The sequence below is a fragment of the Tyto alba genome, unplaced genomic scaffold (assembly GCF_018691265.1).
Source record: "Tyto alba isolate M040663 unplaced genomic scaffold, T.alba_DEE_v4.0 Super-Scaffold_26, whole genome shotgun sequence".
Classification (NCBI taxonomy): domain Eukaryota; kingdom Metazoa; phylum Chordata; class Aves; order Strigiformes; family Tytonidae; genus Tyto; species Tyto alba.
This window is the reverse complement of record NW_024881300.1, coordinates 2925182-2945913: the sequence shown is the minus strand read 5'-3', so window position 1 is coordinate 2945913 and position 20732 is coordinate 2925182. Positions and strand designations below refer to the sequence as shown.

The 20732-nt window shown below is 42.6% G+C and overlaps 1 protein-coding gene across 3 annotated transcripts in view; it reads right to left on the bottom strand.

Annotated features, from left to right (window-relative positions):
• The window catches only part of AMFR (autocrine motility factor receptor), a 35445-nt gene that overhangs the window by 11723 nt on the left and 2990 nt on the right, over positions 1-20732 (bottom strand). For 2 of the 3 annotated variants that reach the window (XM_032998215.2, XM_032998221.2), the window contains exons 3-11: positions 19978-20142; positions 18038-18190; positions 13715-13755; positions 13079-13211; positions 12391-12524; positions 10600-10710; positions 7362-7552; positions 5602-5705; positions 3429-3563 (exon numbers count right to left, since the gene is read on the bottom strand). In XM_032998215.2, coding sequence (XP_032854106.2) covers positions 3429-3563; positions 5602-5705; positions 7362-7552; positions 10600-10710; positions 12391-12524; positions 13079-13211; positions 13715-13755; positions 18038-18190; positions 19978-20142 — 1167 coding nt within the window. Of the gene's footprint in view, positions 1-1002; positions 1999-3428; positions 3564-5601; positions 5706-7361; positions 7553-10599; positions 10711-12390; positions 12525-13078; positions 13212-13714; positions 13756-18037; positions 18191-19977; positions 20143-20732 lie in introns of all 3 variants that reach the window. The other variant, XM_042797794.1, reaches the window with a different exon arrangement.

The window sequence follows — 20732 nt, the reverse complement described above, 5'->3', positions numbered from 1 at the left end:
TCTTCTGCTGTATTTCCCCATACGATGATGTCATCAATGTACTGCAGGTGTTCCAGAGCTTCACCCTGTTCAGTGCAATCTGGATCAGTCCATGGCAAATGCTGGGGGCTGGGTTTCCACTCCTGGGGCTGCCTTTGACTCCCGTTTGTAGGGAAGCTCCAGCATGTCCAGTAGTACGGCAGCATGCAGCAGCTGTGTGACTTCATACAGCCCACAATAGTCTACCGTCAGTCTCCACTCTTCGTGAGTGGCCATACGGGGCTGTTAACGGGCGAACGAGTCCTGCTGATCACCCCTTGGGGCTCTCCAGCCAACGAGTGAGCTTATGGATGGGAATCAGGGAGTCTCGGCTGGCGCAGTACTGCCACCGGTCCACCACTGCTGCGTGATCGGCACCTGCTGTTCTTCGACCCTCAGCAACCCCACGAGAGAAGGATCCTCTGAGAGACCAGGCAAGGTGGACAACTGTTCCACTTCCTCCAAGGCAGCTACACCAAAGGCACCCTAGTACCCATCTGGGTCCTCGAAATACCCTCTCCTGACAGAGTCTCTGCCGAGGATGCACGAGGTCACCGGGTGCTTTTGCCACCCATTCCCAGTCAGGCTCACTTCAGCCTCCAATAGAGTTAGCTGTTGGGATCCTCCTGTCACTCTAGAAATACAGATGGGTTCCACCCCCTTACAGCTTGATGGCGTTGGGGTACACTGTGCACTGGTGGTCACTAGAACCTTATATTCCCGTGGGTCTGACGTGCCAGGCCATCAAATCTACAGAGTCCCGTTAACCCTTAAGTCGTCCCTTTCCTCCACCTGGCTGGAGGCAGGGCCCGTCTAGTACTGGTCATAGTATTTTCTACTCACTACTTGTAAATACGAATCAGAAGTCCCTTCATTAAGATCATCCCTCCTACTCTGTCTGGGGAACTGCCCACTGGACCAAGGAGCAGCAGTCTTCCTGGAAGAACCCCCTTTTGTGATGGTTTTTCCTTGTAACTCACGTACCCGTGCCTCTAGAGTCAAGGTAGATTTTCCATCCCACTTCCTCATGTCCTCTCCATGGTCACGCAAGTAAAACCACAGGGTGGCCCGTGGTGTGTACCCACTATATCCTCTCTCTGGAGCAGAGGAACGCTTACTCTTCATAGCTGAGATACTGGTCTGTACAGGTGGGGAGAAGGACATACCCTCCTTGAATTGCTGGAACTCCCGGGACAGTTTCTCCACAGCTGTGACAAGGGAGGAAGTGAGCCTTTCTTCGTACTGCCGGAGTTGGACAGTCAATTCATCCACCGTCTGTCCCTCTCCACCCCTCCTGGTCATTGCTGCCAATGAGCTGGCATATGACAAAGGTGCACTCCGTACAAACTTCCACCACATCAGTCGTGTGCACCTGACTTCATCTGGATCTTTGGATGACTGCTTGTTGTCCAGGGCATCATAAATAACCTCCAGCACGGCTAATTCCCTCAGGTACTGGATACCTTTCTCCATGGTGGTCCACTTGCCTGGGTGACATATAACATCGTCCTTGAAGGGGTACCTTTCCTTCACGCCTGACAGGAGTCGCTTCCAGAGGCTGAAGACTCCTGCCCCTTTTGCAATCACTTTGTCAATGTCCCCTTCTCTAGAAAGGGATCCCAGCTGCTTGGCTTCCCTACCCTCTAACTCCACGCAGCTGGCCCCATTATCCCAGCATCGGAGCAGCCAGGTGACAACGTGCTCGCCTGGACGACGGCTGAAGTTTTTTCGCATGTCTCGCAGCTGACTCCAGGATAGGGACCGGGGGGTTACCGCCTCGTTTATAAGTTCTGCCTCTTCCTCCTCCTCTTCTTGTGAGGAGTTGTCTGCCTCATCCACTTCTAAGGAAAGAGTTTCTTCCTCTACTAGACGAGCTGACTTTTGCTTCCAACATTTCTTGTCGTGTATAGGGGTGACTGATGCTAGCACAGGTTGGTTCTCCGGTTCAGCTGCAGTGTCAGTCATGGGGGTTGGAGCAGCCTGGAAGAGAAGGGGAAGGTGAAGGAGCGGGAGAATGTGTCCCTCCTTGTCTCCCCCATAGATTGGCTCTCCAAGGAGGAAAGGTAGAGGGTGTAATTAATAATAGTTTCTGAGAGATGGCTCCCGAAGTACGGAGGTGACAGCAGTGATGAGTACAAATACCAGATTAGTCTCACAACCACTAATTTTATCACATCATAAATCAGTGTTACACAATACATCAACATTATAACCTCAATCCAGTCCCAAGAGGTGATAAACATCACAATAGGGAACATATACAGCAAGTAAGGTGTTACATAACACAATTCTGAGAACAAGCACAACAAATCCAAGAGCAAATAAATCAGCATTGTGACCAGCAACTATTAAACTAATATAATGAATGCTTACAACAAATCTGTTTTAACACGCTCTGGTCAGATCTGTCATTATCTCAACCTCCCAGTCCCATGTTGTGTGCCAAAAAACTGTGGTTTAACCCCAGCTGGCAACTAAGCACCACACAGCCGATCGCTCACTCTGCCCCCCAGTGGGACGGGGAGAGAACTGGAAGGGTGAAAGTAAGAAAATTCATGTGCTGAGATAATAACAGTTCAATAATTGAAATAAAATTAAAATAATAATAATGATAAATCGTAATGAGAAGGAAAATAACAGAAAGAGAGAGAAATCAAACCCAAGAAAAACAAGTGAGGCAAGTGAAAAACTACTGCTCACCACCAAGCAAGCAATGCCCAGCCTGTTCCCGAGCAGTGGCCCCCCACCCAGCTTTCCCCCCAGTGTATACACTGAGCATGACATCATATGGTATGGAATATCCCCTTGGCCAGCTGGGCTCAGCTGTCCTGGCCGTGTCCCCTCCCAGCTCCCTGGGCCCCCCCAGCCTTCTCGCTGGCAGGGCCGCATGGGAAGACCAAAGTCCTTGACTTAGTGTGAGCTCTGCTCAGCAACAACTCAAACATCGGTGTGTCATCAGCACTATTCTCATCCTAAATCCAAAACACAGCACCATACCAGCTACTAGGAAGAAAATTAGCTCTATCCCAGCCAAAGCCAGGACACCTGTATTACAAATGGATAATGCTAAAGCACACCTGAGACCCATCCTAGTATAGAAAAGACCTTCTTCTAAAGGCCAGAGCAAGGAACAGATGCATAAATCTCAAACACACACCACTGAGAGACATTCCAATCAAGTCAGATGTCACAACATGGAGGTATAACATACACTAGACTGCCAAAATTGTCTTGGGGCTTCCAACTGCAACATCTTCCTACAGGTGAAATCTAAAGAATAATATTGCATCTAGCTAAGCTGGATTCACCAGTGCTTCAACTTACCTCATTCCCCTCACTCATTATTAACAGGCTCAGCTCTGTGGTAAATAAAGTGTCAGTCATTTTAGGTGCACAGTCTTATGACTTACCTGTGTGGGAAAAGGTACCTGGATGCGCCCTTCTAGGATGTTGTCAGTAGTGATCTCTACTGAACGAGTTAGCTGCAGATCCTGTAGAACTAAGTGATAAGGAACCTGAGGGAACATCTCCTGAATCTGATGGGCCTGGGGAAAGCAAGGTTTATACAGTCAGTATCAGCAGTAAATAAAAGTCAGCTGCTAAGTATCTCATCAGAAAGGGATTAAAAAAAATAACAGCTCAAAGATGCTGTTTATGATACGATAACCCACAGGCAGAAGGAAAATCAAGAGAAAGAAAACCCATGCTGGCATTGACTTACAGGGCAGTATTTTGACTCCACTGAAGCCAACAGCAAAACTGCAACTCCTATGGAGACACCATATGGCCCTGAAAATTTAGGTTCGTGAACAGTGCTTGCAGATGCACAAAGGCTTCAAAAGCTTCCCAACCCTCTCTGTACAACCGCTTTTTTGATAAAGATCTATACAAAAGTCACACAAGTGACTGAAAATTAGATCAACACTAGAAAGGAAAAATAACAAACAAACAAAAAAAATCATTCTTCTTTGTCCCAGATGGGTTCCAGAATGGTACTGGTAAGGACAAGTGGAATGAGTTTTAATAACCTACTCTCTCCAGCCACCCTGCCTACAAACCAGTTTAATAAGGTCTGAAAGCTCAAGTAAATTAAACTGAAATGTTACAGAACTCTTATTATTGAATTTCAAGTTACTTAAATAATATCCAAATTAAACAGATAAAAGCAAGAGGGCAGATAAATAACATGCTTTTAGAGTCCAACAGCTAGACTTCATTAAATATTAAAATCTGTATTTTAACTAATGCTGAAAGTTACGGAGGGACAGGGAGTAAAGTAATGAGAACAATGAGAATGGGTGGAAGGAGTTTTGAGAGCAAAGCAAAAACTATGCACCAGCTGACAGCGAGTTCAAATGCAAGCAACTACAGCAAACCTAACTCTCCATTGTACTAACTCGTGACCAAAACAACTGATTTAGCATTTCAGCCTGTGGCCTTTCCCTCAAAATAGTTCCCTGGGTTTTTATTCAGTAATACAAAGGAGAATTTCATTTATTTTCTATTAAAAATGTGTAACCTTTTGATAGTTTGCTAACCTGGGCCTTTTCATCAAAGTAGGCATTTTAATATAAGTTGCTACTGTACTTTTAATAATACACAATGCTAAGAGATCATTACTCATTCTCAACAAGAACCCATGTGTGTCACTGTGTGCAGTAAAAGACAAATGTAACTGACCTTAGATGGAGACCTCCTGCATATTTACCTAGTAAAACATCTGCCGACACCTTACCGCTTCTGCTCACCCTTCCTCAAACCCCCTAAAAACTGTGGCCTTATCTCGTTGAGGCTTAAACAGTAGTGAAAGCTACGGAGATATCTCACTTCCAGAAAACACCATCACTTCCACGGGATACCTCACTGAACATTTATTAACATGCTATAGCACACAGTTTTAAGAACTCAAAGGAAACAGCACTCCTCAAACTAAATGAACTAAGTGTGTTTCGTGAGGCCGTATCCTTCTCTTTCTGTACTGTATTAGAGCGTTTATGTATGAAGTCAACAAACCTGGGATTTCATCCTCAACACTCCTATCATCATCATGAATCAGCAAGAGTTGACTGTGCTACAAGAGAGCCGCATCTCACACACACAAGACAGTTAAATAGAAACAGCTATCTTGGAGCTTAGTGCTATTAAAAATAAATACTTAAAAAAAAAATCAAAAGCTATGGAATGAGTTTGATCAGTTACCACTTGACCAACAGTTACATTCTCTGGTTAGACACTCACACCCTTTGCTACTGCAAGCTGCGAGTGAAGTACTGGAAACAAAGCTACAGAAGTTGCACTAAGCAAGCTGAGAAAAGGTCTGCCTATCTACACAGAAAGTACATGTAGTTTCCCTCCCTCATTTACCTACCTCTAGACCTGTTCTTTTATGTTTGCACATTTGAACCAACACATAGCCCTAACTTTACTAAAAAAAGCTTCTCTCACTCAAAAATACAGCTTTCACCCAGCATCTAAACAGTGGTTTGACTTCTTTCCCCCTTACGTCCTCTACCTCCATGTACCTCTTTTCCCCCTCCAACACAAACAGGAAAGCTGAGGTGCAAACTATTAAAGCAGTCTTACCATAGCATTAAGCTGGGAGTTGCTGGCTTGTGCGATACCGAGGATGTTGGTAGTATGCATCACTTCTACTGAAAAACTAGGCAGCCAGCTGGCAATTCGAGAGCCTAAGAATAAGAAATCACCGTGAAAGTCAAGCAAGAATATGGTGTTCTCAGCAGGAGAGGTACTTCTACACGTGTTTAACACAAGTCTTTGTATTTCCACAAGGTACATATGGGGAGTTCTGCAGTGCAATCCATCCCTAAGGTCTCACAAACGTGAATGGCTGGAGTAAATCAGTACCTGCCAATACTCTCTTCAAACATGCTGTCATAGCAGCTTAGCAATCTGAGGGACAGAAGAGGATCAAGAAAACAACACATTCTGGTTTTGTTTCAATGTTCCCAGTGAAGGGAAAATTAAAATAATCCAGAGCCAAATCCATTTCTGGAATACATTAATAACTCCAACAATTTTAGGAAAAACAGGCCAGCTTCTAAACAGGCTGAATCTGGTCCCCAAATGGGTCAGCTCTACCTGGCTGGCATCACTGAGCAAATACTACTACGAAGGGACACAGGGTAACTGAACAAAGTGACTGCTGCAATTATGTGCTTAGGTTCAGCATAGGACACACAGCTGGCTCCCTCCTCCTCCTGAATTTCCATTTAAATAAACACTGGGTTTGCTCTATGCCACTTCTCCTTCTATCTCCACAGCAATTTTTGCAGGTCTCCAAGCCATATCAGAGCACTGGGGAGGACAGCTATCAAAAAAACAGAGTGGTATTCTAAATATAAAAGCCCTTTGGAGACCTAAAGCACCCCAAAAGTGGGAGTCATGCAAGAAGCTATCAGCTAGTCTCAGTGTACCTAGAAATATCTGACCCTTCTCTGCCCATTATTCTCCTCCCACAATCTCCAAGGATAGCAAAGCCAGCACAGATGAAGAATGGGTCATTATGTAAGTCTGCAGCACCACAGCTACATCATGGGAGCCCCACAAGGACAGAGCCCAAAGCTGAGTATCTGCACTAGTGAAACCCACTGAAACAAGACTGCCATCAAAAACCTGGGAAACCGTGGAAGACAAGCACACACCAATACCACAATTATAAAAAAAATTACAAAAATTACAAAATTGTCTCTTTCAGACAAGTTTGTCTGCACACACAAACTCATCCTGCTCTGAAATCACATCTGCTTTGTGAGTACACACCAGTGAAAAAATAAGAAACCAACATATAAAACTCTCCTGGTTACAAGATTCCTTCTAAGAATAAGCTTCTGCAGATTTCTGCACCTAACCAAGCATTGCAAGTTTCCTGTAAATTGAACAGCAAATGGACTTTTGACAAGCTCACATTAGCTAGGGAATAGGGGAAAGAGCAACTTTTAGACTGCACCACAGAGGTTTTTTACCTCTTTGACTGTCACCGATTAACCACCGCCTGGTAACAAAGACAGACACGTGAATTTCCCATTCTGCTCACTGACACGGCACGCAATGAATAAATGCCAGTATTAAAGCTGCTAACCACAACAAATCAAGGGAGCACTTGTCCAAAGTCTTTCAAGAAATCTCTGTACCTCTGGACAACCTCAGAGACACGCATCTGAGCTCTTGCAAAGAACCTTAAGAAACATATACACGTTCAACAAACACGAGCAGAAGCACGGCTTAGGTGTCAACTGAAGCACAGATGGAACGCTCCTCCCCAGAAGGCTGTTCCCTTCATTTATTTGGGCAGCAGCATCGGGTGTTGAAGCTGCTTAGCTCACCGTCAAAATGGAAGAAGTGATTGTGCTGGTTCAAGCGTGGTCTGCCTTCTGCTACGGCCACGGGGACCAGGTTCTCATCCAGATTTTCCCTTTGGTGATCCTCCCTCACATGATGGCTGTCAGTGATATTAAGAGACATTCTGCAGGTGGGGCAAGATGTATCTTGTTCCAGCCAGGACCGCAGACATGAGCTGACAGAAAAACAGTAATATTATGGTGAGCTCGCAGCGTTTTTCCAAGACATCGGTATCATGAGTACATCAAGCAGCTGTAGCATATTCTGTACAGAACATCAACAAATAAACACAGAGTGCTCAGAGATAATTTGTGAGATACCCTTGAGGAGCTCCTAATGACTCTGGCATAGGTTTCTTATTTCTTTCAGCTGAAAATCCTGAAGTCCTCACTTTTTATAAACAAGCATGCAGATTTATCACAAACTTAAAACACTCTCCAAGTCTGTTGTCCCTCTGGATCAGAACAAGCAAGTTTTGCCAGGAAGGAAAAACAAAGCATTTACCTTCTCTCACCATCCCCAACTCAAAAAGGACAAAAAACAACTGGACAAGTATTTAAAATATTCTGACATATTTTCATAACCGTTCTGCCAGTGTAATGCAGCAATGGCATCTCCAAAGTTTTTCAAGTATCTTTTCAAAAATATCAATCCCCAAATCATCACTAAAGTGGAGTACCACTCTTGGGACTCTCTAAACAGATTTGTTAATATTAACCAGTGCTGTTACATGTACAATGTTTACTTAATTCTGAACCATTTGCTGTCTTGAAGAAAGTGAGAAGTGTTTGAAATGCAGGTTTAAACACTCGGAGCTGTGCCTACTTTTTGACTGAGACTGATATGACCCAGTTGCGGTATTTGTTGGCATGTTAAACATAATTTCCAGTATCGAAGAACTGAATTTCGCAGAACTGAACACATCTCAATATTACACACTTGCAGGGTGGGGGCTTTTTCCAGCAGAAGCTCTCAGAACACTTTAGAAAGGTAGAGACATACAAAAAGGTCACAGAAACCTGTTTCCCAAATTGTTTAGTTGCAAGTGGAGTTAAAGGCACAGATCACAGGTTTGGGCTGACAGAGCAAGGAAAAAACCCCAACTGCAGGACTATGGCAAAGTCAAGGACACAAGCACTCTGCACAATTCCTGAGGCTGTAGCGTACAGACATACTGCCAAAGTGGTTTATCGTATTTAAACGGAGGGATTCGCCGTGTTCTGAAATTAGTGATGGGTTTCCCAGAAACAACCAAAGCACTATAATAAAAATCTACCATCTCCCACCACCTTGGTCACCAGCACAGCCAGCGCGTTAGCGCTGCCGATGCTGTCCCACTCCACCTCTGTTACTGCAGCAAAACCACCCCGCGCACAGCGAACTCAAACCTCTGCTGGAGTTGTACTCAAAAGGTCGCTTGAGTCACTCCGGGTGTTTCACAAGCCCCCACCATGCTGCTGCTGCTCAACCACTGCGATGCTGGAACGGACACGCAGCCCCTTCAGCCTGCATCAGGGCCTGCAACTAAGCCAGCCGTGCTTATACCCGTTTGGTTCCGCACAGGCAGAAGGGCTCAGTCACCTGCAGCACCTCAGTGGAAGGATGACTAACAGCTAAAGGTCAGCAACATTTCAGAGCAGCAACTCTCTTGAAGTTGACTGCTTCCTAAAAGATAAAGGAGGAAGTTTCAGCAGAGCTTGAAACGATCACCTGCTCCCATTAAACTTCCTTAATGTTTAGGCACAGAGTTGACCTCAGCAATGTGAATCTTCCCTGCCATCTTCTCTTTCACTCCAAATAAATGGCTATGAAAAAAAATCCCATGTAATTGAGAGTGGACACAATGTTTAGCAAAATCACCAGGCTTTTATGAAAGAAATCATTCCTAGGTTGTAAACAGGGTTATTACTTACATCTGGTTTTATATGTAAGTGCAAGGCATCCACTGTACCATGTTCCCTCAAATGCACCAAGGAGGTAAGTGTATCTTAACATCAGTAAAAAAAAAAAAAATCCAAAAGGACCCTTTTAGATACAGAGAAAACAACTTTCTGAAGAGACGACCCTGAGCTTCTCAAGTGCTCAGTAGGTGATTAAATATTCATATGATTCAGTAGCACTGGAAGAGGAGTGTCTGCTACGGAGGTACATTATCTCATTAGAGACTTCTTGGAACACAGATAAATATTTATGGCAAGGTCTGTCATAAATGACAACAAATTAGCACACAGATTATAAACTTGGGTTTGACAGTTACCAGAAAAGTAAAAAGCTATTTGCAGAAAGTAACTTGCTCATATGACACCACAGGGACAATTTAACTGACCATGCATGTTAATCACACAGCACTCCAGAAACGCCTGATGCAATCACCGTATCTCCTTTCCTTTTTAAGTACAAGCGTAAAAATTTAAGCACTGCTACAAAAGATCTAAGAAAAGGCACATCTAGCTCAGCACACTGTCTCCACAAGCATCTGCTGCTGTTCACTACTGAGTGTAAGGAACTCTATAGAGACAGTTCCTTTGGCCAAAAGCCTCCCAGTTCCAACCACCACCTGCTTAGGGACCTCTTCAGCTGATTTGATTAACCTCTTTTACAGCCCTGACTGACTCATCTTCCCATGAAATCACATAATCAGACCTGGCCTCCACAACTCTCCTGGAGGACTCATCACCATGCAAGGATGCACTATATAAAAAAAATTCCCCGTTTTCTCTTTAAAGCTGATATCTGAAAGGTACTTAAGGATCTAACTCAAATTTTCCTTCCTCACCTGAAAATCAACACGTCCTCATGGAAGAGGTGATGCATAGGATAAAGTAAGGGGGAAAAGAGTGTGTTTTACCAAGCAGTTACACAGCAAGGCAGGGGACAGACTTGCAGTTGAGATCCCATAACTCAACGCTATCAACCCATTAGTTGACAAGATGCATACTCTTGGTTTGGGGTGAAAAAAAATGCACCAGAGGAAACAACTCAAACATGAAAATGACTGAAGTGAACATGACTTGTACTTTGTTGTTGGAAGCAGACCAAGATGACTGAAGTGAACATGACTTGTACTTTGTTGTTGGAAGCAGACCAAGATGACCCAGGCAGTAAACATTCACAGCTTTGCTGGTAGGCCATTATTTGTCATCCTGCCGTGACATTCAGACATGCCCATATATCCCTTCCTTTCTGAAGTCAGGTGCATCCTCCCCAGCCCCAGAAACGTACTTGTGGAAGAGATGGCCGCAGGGGAGTTTACGTGCGGATTGCATGGAGTCCCAGCAAATGGCACAGTCATCATTATTGGCTGCTAGCTCCTCTGGTGTTGCAACTGCAAACCTACAAAGAAGAAAAAGGAAGAGACAAAAGTAGTAACTACACCAGCTCTGCCTGGCCTTCTGTCTAGAGAATCCTGCACTGAGAAAACCTTATCCTCCACGTTAACTTTTCCTTGGGAGATGCGTGCCAGCAGGTTTGCTATTTTTTTCCATAACTCAGATTCACACTGCAAAGGAAGACACACACTTACACACACATATATATCCCTCCCACACCTTCTTATAGGCACGTATTTTCACACATCTCTGCATACAACCTAAGTGCAAAAAGCTTTGACTTAGTGTCTTCCAAGAAGTATGATCATTAGGTTGAGAATCTCAAGTTATAATCTGTATAGATTTGGTTTATGTCATTTTTCTAAGAGAGTTTTAATAGCTGTACCCATCAGGATGTCTTCCTGGAATCACAAAAATTTATGGTCTGACTAATTTTGGCCTCAGATTTTACCAAACCCCATTTGTCTTTCATCTTTTTTTTTTATTTTTTAAACAACAGCACCATGCAATCAGCTAGTACAAAGTACCCAAGCACAGACAAGAGAGAGATGAGTGGTGCAACAACATTTCACAGTACTCCTGATGTGGAATATACCTGAAGAACAACTACACAAAGACAGGGAGCGTCCTGATGCTGGCAGCTCCAGGAGGAAGCTAGAATGTGACTCTTCCAGAACAATCAGAATGATAAAAACACATTAAGTCACTCAGACAATAAGTCTGAGGCACTTGCAACTCAAACAGCTTTGTGAGCAGCTTAAAGCTTTAGCGGCTGCATCTTACTGAAAAGAAACTGTGTATTAACTTTAGTATGCAGCTCTTAACCTGATATTACAGCTGTTAAATGACTTTTCACAAAGAAAACCTCAGGAATTTCTAGAGAAGTCAGTTGCCTCCATCTGGACTGCAGCAGCAGGCACCACAGCCAGTCAAACCCACTGAAGTCCACAATGAAAACGGTACAGCAATGGACAGAAAGAGTAAAACTCCCTGTTAATTATTAAGGACATAGCTGAGTTATGAAAACACTGGATCAGAGATGCAGTACTATCTGGCACAATACTAGGTTTTAGCAGGCCTCTCAATTTCTCTACGTTGCCTCGCTACAGGGGGGATGGACTAAAGTAACCCCAAAGTGCTCTGAGCTCCACTACAATTGCAGAGTCTGTTTAGAGTTGGCTTCAGGTTTAATAGATACATACCTAAAGCTGTGCAGGTTTTGATTAATATTTCGATTTCATTTCAGGCAGTACCTGAATAGTATGGTCTAATGAAATTAAGGGCATTTACTTCTATCACAGCCAAAGCAAGTATCTGATGACTGAAAGACACAGCTCTGCAGAGCTTGTGTCACCCCACCAGGGTAGTATACAAGAGAATACAGGAGAAGAAATACTGAACAGGGGAGTTCACTTGTTGCCAGTAATACATTACCAGTAATACTGCTAGTATAAAAGTCAATCCTACGTAACTGTTATAAGCAGAAAGGGTGTCCCCAGCAACAAAGAAAACATTAAAAAATACTCTAAGTGTAAAGACTTAAGAGCCAAATTTGCAAGACTGCATCTCTCCAGCTTACACCCTGCCACTGTGTATCAATGGAACGTAAAAGAATCCCAACTTCTTCATCAGGATCCTCTCTCCAAGATTCACATCAAGATCCCAGAGCAATTAAGAGGCTCACCGAGCTTCCATGTTTCCAACCACACGCAGGTAGTTCTTGTGCCGCCGAATTCTTCGTTGAACCTCGTGAAACAGGTAGCGCAGCTGCATAAAAATCACCAGGCTCGCCATTGACAACCAAATATTGCCAAACAGCTTTGGAAAAAAAACAGAATGGTGATTAGAAACAAACACCGTGGGAAACAAGAGGCCACCACAAGAAACTGCATCGGGTCTTCAGAGAAAAATAAATTGAGAAAACAGCACTGAAAGATTTATTTTGTTGAGACCATTCAGACTAACCACACATGTTCACGGGTATTACTTACTACTCATTACAACTTAAGCAGCACAGCATTTATAATAAGGATAAACTGCATTCAGTCCTGTTCAGCTTAATGTCCCTGCTGCCAATGAAAATAATTCAATCTGATACTACTCAATAACAAAGCTAATTAAACACCTATTAAACAGATAATTACACAGTAGTTAATACTCCATAACAAAGTTATTTGTGAGGACTCCAATTATACAGGAGGAAAGAATGTCAGAACCTGCCACACTACATTTTCCTCTTTATTAACATAACTTCTCTGTAATATTTGGCTCGTAAAATAAGCAAAGCAAAAAAATATATAACATATGTATACCCAGTACCCTTTATTTTAAGGCCAGTCTATTTGCTCCACATTATATTCAGTATTTCATACCAGCATATGTATATGATGCATCAAGTCCAGTGAAAGCAAGGTTAACTCCATGACAAAATCTGTGTAGTAGACGTAAGTGCCTTTGCCCTCCCACGTTCCTTCATGGTTGAGATCCCAGAGATGAATTACATATCTGCAAGAGCAGGGAAATTAACATTATTCCATCTCTTTTGTTAAATAGCATCTCTAGCATTCAAACTATTTTATTCAATTTTCAACCAACTTCTGGATATGGATTCTTTGCCCTTCCTAAGCACAGTGCCCACACTCTGTGCTTTCATGGGGAACTTCTTTTTTAATGCTACTGGTTTCTAACAGCAACATTTTAAAAAGGCAAAAAGCAATTAATGCTTAGCCCACGCTGGCATTACAGATACCACCAGCTGACAGAGAAGATGTAGTGTTTGCTAAAAACTCCTGCACGTACCGAAAGCCAGTCTTGGGATTATAGTAACTACAGCCCCACGTTTTTCAGCACATGAGGTGTCTCTGAGGTAAGGTTAAAGTTAATCATCTTTGCCCATCTCCAAACATGTATCTACAATTTGACAAAGTAATTACATACACCTCTTAAAATGAACATGGTATATGCACTACCTTCTCCAACAACCATCCTGCAAAACATAACCTACTCACCGTAAAATCACATGAGCAGTTCTGACTGTCACAAGCAGAGACTGCAGAAGAGGTAAGGAGTGAGGGAGAAGGAAACAAAAAAAAAGATATGTTAACAACATTCTGGCAGGTACATTGCTCCAGAGGCAGGAGCTAAAGCACTAAAACACAAAATGCATTTATTACAGCTTAACAAGTTCCTGTGAACCAACGGTCACTCACGATGATTGTGTGCACAATGTACCTGTGATAAACACGAAGCTTAGAAATAAATATGGAAGAAATTGTTTTCAAACACACAGTGCTCTTGGAGCAGCCACTAGCATCACTGCTGTTAAGTTTCACTTTTTTCCCCCACTACAGAGGACATACTATCTTTTTCAATTTTTATCACTCAGTAAATGTCAAGACCACAATCCCACCAACCATGTCTCCTCATCCCACTGCTCAAGAAAAATCTGAAGAACCGAACGGCAGCAGGAATTTGAGGAAGAACCATGGAAACACTTTCAAATAATTTCCCCCCTTTGCTGAGATGTGAACGCTGTAGAAGTAACTTCTCTCTTTAATCATTTTTATCTCTCTAGTCTAAGTACAGAGGAAAAAAATGAGTATATCAGAAAGTGTAAGTAGATTAGAAGTGTAAAGAAGTGTCATCGGAAAGAACTGTTTCCAGCATACCTAACCACACTTCCAGGGGCTCTTATCATCTAAGAAAGGTGGCCCCATCACCTCTCTCCAACCTGTCAGACCCAGAGTGCCCTGTCCCTTCCCTGTATCCTCCCAGTGAAAGAAAATGAGACAGGATGAATCCCCTTCAGAGACTGCCTACACTACCCTGCAGTTAGCAGGGGCCAGCTGACACCAAGATGCAGGGGATTTATAATAAGCAACTGAAACCATTTCTGTAAAACCGGTCTGATGGCATGCCTTCAGCATAAGTATTAAAAACAGTACAGAAGAACTATCAAAACCACTGACTTCCCAATATAGCAACAAAACAGTCAGTTTGGATAATTTTTTCCATCCATAAAAAGCATTCTTAAAATGCTTCTATGCATATTTAACCCTTAGTAATATCCAACACACCTGCCAACTATTTACTACTTGGCTTTAAAATAAGTGTTCCTGTGACTATTTAAACACCAGTGCAATCATTTATGCAAATAAGGGCTTCAGAATAAGATGCACACATCATTCAAGTAACACCAAAGGCCAAGAAGGTAACAGCAAGTCACCTAGCACAGTGTGCTGGTCTCATCACAAACACCTTTCACAAAAATGTTAGATTAGCACACTAGCTGCTCCTGCAAGGCACATTACGAGACCCTCTTCTGCCTCCTGTGGGTACCAGAAAGAGACCACACCTTGTCCACATCAGGTTTTTGACTATGGAGAAAATTTGGGCAGGCTACAGAAGTAAACACATCCAAATTCTAACCATGCAAGTGATAGAACAAAAAGAACATCTGAGCTGCTGGATGGATATGCCATTGAGCACAAACTTTTGTCAAAACCAGTATACGTGGCATAAAGTCTCTGGTAAGGAAAGTATCTGTCAGGTAGAAATCTGGAGTCTAGTCTTTGCAACTTCTAAGAAGTTAACGTTGCCAAGACGTGATTTATACTAGTTAGTGCCGAGGCAGCAAGAGCATCAAAATTAAAAGGACGAGCTAGTGCAGATTTGCTCAAGGCACTGGTCTCTTGTTCCTCAACTGTTTCCAGAAATGCACTTCAGCGTTCTGACACATTCTGACGCGAGAGGTATGTTGCAGAAAGTGCAACATTGCATCGCGAGTTACACAACTCTGTACTTTGAGGTGCTAATGTACGGGAGGCCATTTTCAGCACAGATACCTAGAGACCTCTTGCTCCGCTCAAAACCAACTGCTTATCCCCCACGGGCTCCACGGTACAGGCAGATACTAGTCATGTAGGTTAGCACACGACTGGAAGGCACTCAAACCCTAAGATAACGGATGCAGCATGAGAAACTATACAGGAAAATATACTATATCTGTAAGGTACAATTCTAAGATTTGAATATCACTACCACTACATGGCTTTAACTGAGATGTATGAAACAGGATCAGAGGACAACTGCTATAGGAATGGAGTAATTCTTTCTTACAATAAAAAAGGTGCAAACACAGACAGACTGGACATCACTTGCTATACCATAATTCTCGAATATCATCTGTTAAGGCAAAAAAAGCTGAATGTTTACTCAAAAATACAGACTGTGCTTATTCAACCCTCTCTGGGCATTTGCACATTTCACATCCACCCTTTGCAGGAAAGAAAATGCTGACAAACAACACAGAACAAGCAGAAGCCAAACTAAAACCAGAGAAAAACATCTATATTGCTTTATTGAAAACCCTGAGGCATCAAGCTAAATCAATGTTTGCAGAGTCAGGAGAGAGATGAATAGCTTAATGTAACTCAATGTAATTAAATACACACTAATGGAATACACTTGGCAGTGTCCCTCTTGAACAGCATCACATGAGCCATCACCAGGAAAACATTTTAGTCTGCAAGATTTAATGCTTTTTGCTGAGAACCTGAGGACTGCCACGAGGTGTCACTGCTTGTACCTTCACAGAAAGAAACCTAAATGTTTTATTCCACTTACATGAGTGCTGAGTATTAAAATCAAGGAAGCTACTCATGGTCACCTAATCCATACAGTGCATATTTAAAATACTCATGAAAGGGCAAGCTATTAGACAATTTAATGTGAGGAAAGATTAAATGGACTAGAATTCTTTTGCTTGGAAAGAAAGTCAGAAGTGGAACAAGAGAAAGGTCTAGAAAATCACAAATGGTATAAAGAGTGAACAGGGAATGATTCTTTGCAGTTTTTCACCACATGTACTAGATGATAGCCAAGGACATTATCAGACAGAAGATTCAGAACAACTGAAAGAGATTTTTTGTGTACACAAACCGGAGTTAAATGTGGAATTTGTTGCCTTTGGATATTGTGGAGGCCAAAGTATAAACGAGTTCAATAAATGATCAGACAACTTTCCAGAGTCCACCTGAGGCTATCAAACCCAACAGGCTTGTGCAACCCTCAGCTCAGGAACGTCGAGCACCAGCGGCTGCAAGGAAAGGTAGGAGGCCCTTTCCCATACGCTCCCCAGAGACCTCCTGTGCCGCACAGCAGCCGCCCAGCGGGCTGCCGGACCCACGGCTTGGCTGAGGACCACGCACGTGTGCTGAGTGAGCCACTCCTTTGTTAATAAGCAGACAGAACAGCTCCCACTGAAATGAATAGCTGGGCCCCATCCTGCAACTCAAACCGCAGCGCTAACGAGGCAACGCTTCCGCACTGTAACTCTCCCTGATAAACCCACCCCATGCTGGTAGAAGGCTGATATGTCCTTCTGCTGAGCCAAGATAAGAGACACAAGACCAACCAGACCCCACCTATTAGAGACACTGACAAATCTTCAATACTCTTCCGCTGTGTAATTACAAATCTGGCCTTGTATAGTCTCATATTTAGGGAAAAGTAAATTGACATGTTAAATAACTGAACTGTGGTGTGACCAGCATCATATTCTCCTACTATCAGTTGACTCTTTTCTTTCCTCCTCACTAAGTCCAAGTATGAAATCAAGACAGGAGAAGAAAAATAAACTGTATATACTACTTATTATCTGAACTAAGGAAGTGTTAACACAACTTAGTTGTAATTACGCTCATTACCTCCCCTTTGTTTAAGATTATCACCTCCTCAGGCAGAGCACAACCACCCACCTTAACATCAAAAACATACTGATGTTCACTCCGCAAACATATTGATGTTTACTCCACCCTGCAAAGGGTTCAGGAGAACACAAACACACAACTCATTACACAAACATAAGCAAATTCCCTGAGTATGCCTTAAGGAAAGGATGTTAGTCTCATTCCTTTTGGGGAGAAATGAAATAGAAAATGCAACCTCAAAGAAACAGACTGAGGTGCACATTGAACTTTCACATACACTCTCTCCCTCTCTCTAGCAGCCATTTCCACTAACCCTTCTTGCAATGCTCATGAAGCACAACCATTATTTTTTCACAGGCTACCATCTGATTTCAGCATCACCTTATGGATTTACCCTCTCATTCTCTTCTTCAGACAAAGATTTTTTTTGCAGGCTTAAGCTCTGAGGAGAAAAAGAATGCAGATCTCCCATCTACTCTAAAACAGGGGAGGGCTTCTTTGCATCTTCGGAGTTTCTTCCACGCGGGGAAACTAAAAAACACCCACCACATGCCAAGATACCCCCCAAGTGAGGGCTGAAAAGCAAAGCAGGAACCACAACATGTATGAAGGAAGTCTCACCTCCGCTGCCATGAAAGCCAAGGTGTGCATGCCATGGGTGTAGCCGATAATACCGCAGACAACTGCTAATCCACAGCAGGAGAGGAGCATGGCTACGAGCAGGGTGAGCACTCTGATGTGGCTGCTCATGGGTGTGGTAGGAGAAAAGGAAAGCTGCAACACAAATACATCAATACATAGCATGTTTAAAGGAGTACTTCATTCACCCTGCCTTCCGCAGTCACCTCACCAAACAACTCCTTGTTCAGGAAAACCTTTTGCTTTCTAGAATAAAACCAATGTCATGACCTCAACCACGCAAGGTAGTAACAAATGATGGAGAATAAAGCTAAAATCACACACCATCCCAAAGTTTCATGCGTCTTGCTGTCACTTACATTCACCAGGCTTTTAGAGCCAGAAGGGATCATCATTACATTTATTTGATCTAACGTGTGCAAGAAAACCATGGACACTTTCTCACATGGTAGCTTCTGCATCAAATCCATAGCATCTTCCTAGGACAAACATGCGTTTTAGAAAGACATCTAACCTTAATATATAGTCTTTGAGCAATGAGAGTAATTGTTCTGACAATTTTTCACCTTACAGCTGATCTGAATTTGTCCAGCTTTTATCTTTCAGCCTCTAGTTCTTCCAATGTCATTTTCTTCTGGAAGAAAGAGATATCTCCCCCAAAAATTTAACTTGCAGTTAGAGACTACTAGACAGAGTCTTCTGAAAAGAGCTGTCTCATTCAACAGCATGCATAGCATATTAATTCTCTCAACCACCTTAATGGTAGGCTACACCTAGGCTAAACCAAAGATGACCCAAGAGGCAAAGCATTTAGGTGGTCCAGCCCCTTACTTTCAGGGCAGGAAGGGGAAGAACAGGACAAGGAAAGAAGCGATTGCCCAAAGCTTCACTCTGCTCTAATGAAGTTAACTCCCATGTTTTGTTTTTTAATTGTTTTTTTCTTCCTTGTTTATATCTGGTTCAATTCCACATCCCCGAGAGTCTGCAAGGCAGATTACACAAGTACAATTTGTCCCAGTACTGAATTACGATACATGCTTTGAATGCAGAAGGAATATAAGGATTTCTTCCCACATGAGCTTTGTTCTTTCACAGCTTTCTGAACAACACTAAAAATACCAGATAACTGCGTTGTTCACTTCTGCCTCAATTTTCCTAACCCCAACCAATCCAGTTTCAAGCCTGGTGCTTAGCTACTTGTGAGTTAGCAGGCCTTACTGGATATTAATTAGAAAAAAAAAAAATAAAAAATTGCAAAGCATGGAGTTACCAAAAGGAAATTCATGGATTCACTTCTGTTCAAACTTTTATTCCAGGACAGAGGAGCTAAGGAACATGCATGTCCATTATAGATGTTTAAAGGGCAAGATTTACTGTATAAATTCCAGTGCTTTCTTCCTTGCCTAGTCCTTCACTTTCTGCATCTCTACTGAATTTATTACTGGTATTAACCAGAACTGGGATGTAGCTTATGGAGAAAGTTGCACTGTATATTGTAAAGACATTGGCAGTCAACATTTGGTAGGTGTAAATGAGCTTGAAACCTGAGGACAGAATCTACAGAAACAGGCTTCACGGACCAATGCTAAAGGGCATCAATCTAAGAGTTGTTCTGTTGCCAAGATTTCTTCACGAGGGAGAGCTATGAAGACATCTCATGGAGTTATGTAATAGTAATTACAGGGCACATATAAGGAGCAATTTATCAAAGAAAATAAGTATCTTCAGCTCCATTCGTTTCATGGGAAAACTGAAGGAGTAAGATTGACAATGCACTTTAAAGCAAGTATTTGAAGCTACTGGGAGGTGCACGTGTTCAGCACCAGAGGGTCTAAATGATCTGTTTGTAACTTACTGAGCCAGTGCCCAAACCAGAAACAGAATTCGCATGTCCCAAAAGACAGCCCTTAATCAAAACTTACATATTCAAAGCGATCCTTGCAGAGCTGAACCATAAGATGAAGAAACACAAGTCCAGAGAACCAGAGGCACCACATCACCACTTCTTCCACTGTCTGAACATTCAGCACACCAAAAATGAAGATGAACTTATAGAAGATGAAATTCCAGAACTTATCCTTGAGATGCTATAACATAAGACATATGGTTACTGTAGTGAAAGCACCGACAATCCACATCCAGGGGAGAGAAAGAGGGAAAAAGAAAAAGAAGAGAAAAGATGGAAGAAGAAATGCGACAATACATTAGCAAAAACCTGCTGCATATACATCTTGAATAGTATTTGTTACCCTTACTCAATTAAAAATGTATTAAAAATATTAGTGGTCCTTAGTATCTATCTAGTCGTTTGCACCACCACAGCGTAACTGCGCAATGCAGCACACAATGTAGTTTCCTGCCATACTTCTAAAATACTGCTTAGCACAAACCAAGTTTGAGCTCACTTTGATTCTCCACGCCCAAGCAACGCAGCTACTGGGCTGCAAACACTAAGTCCTCTTTCCTAGAACTGCCACGGTTAGTTATACAAGATGCCCAAATAGCCTAGCACCTTGCTTCCAAAAACCTGTCAAAAAGTACAGATAATTAAGAAAAGATGAGAAAGTCTGTTCTTAAAAAGCACAATGCCTACAGTGGAGAATGAGATGGATGAGCAATGAAAAAAAAAATTATTCCCACGCACATGCAATATGAAAGAAACGATATGGTCTCAAGC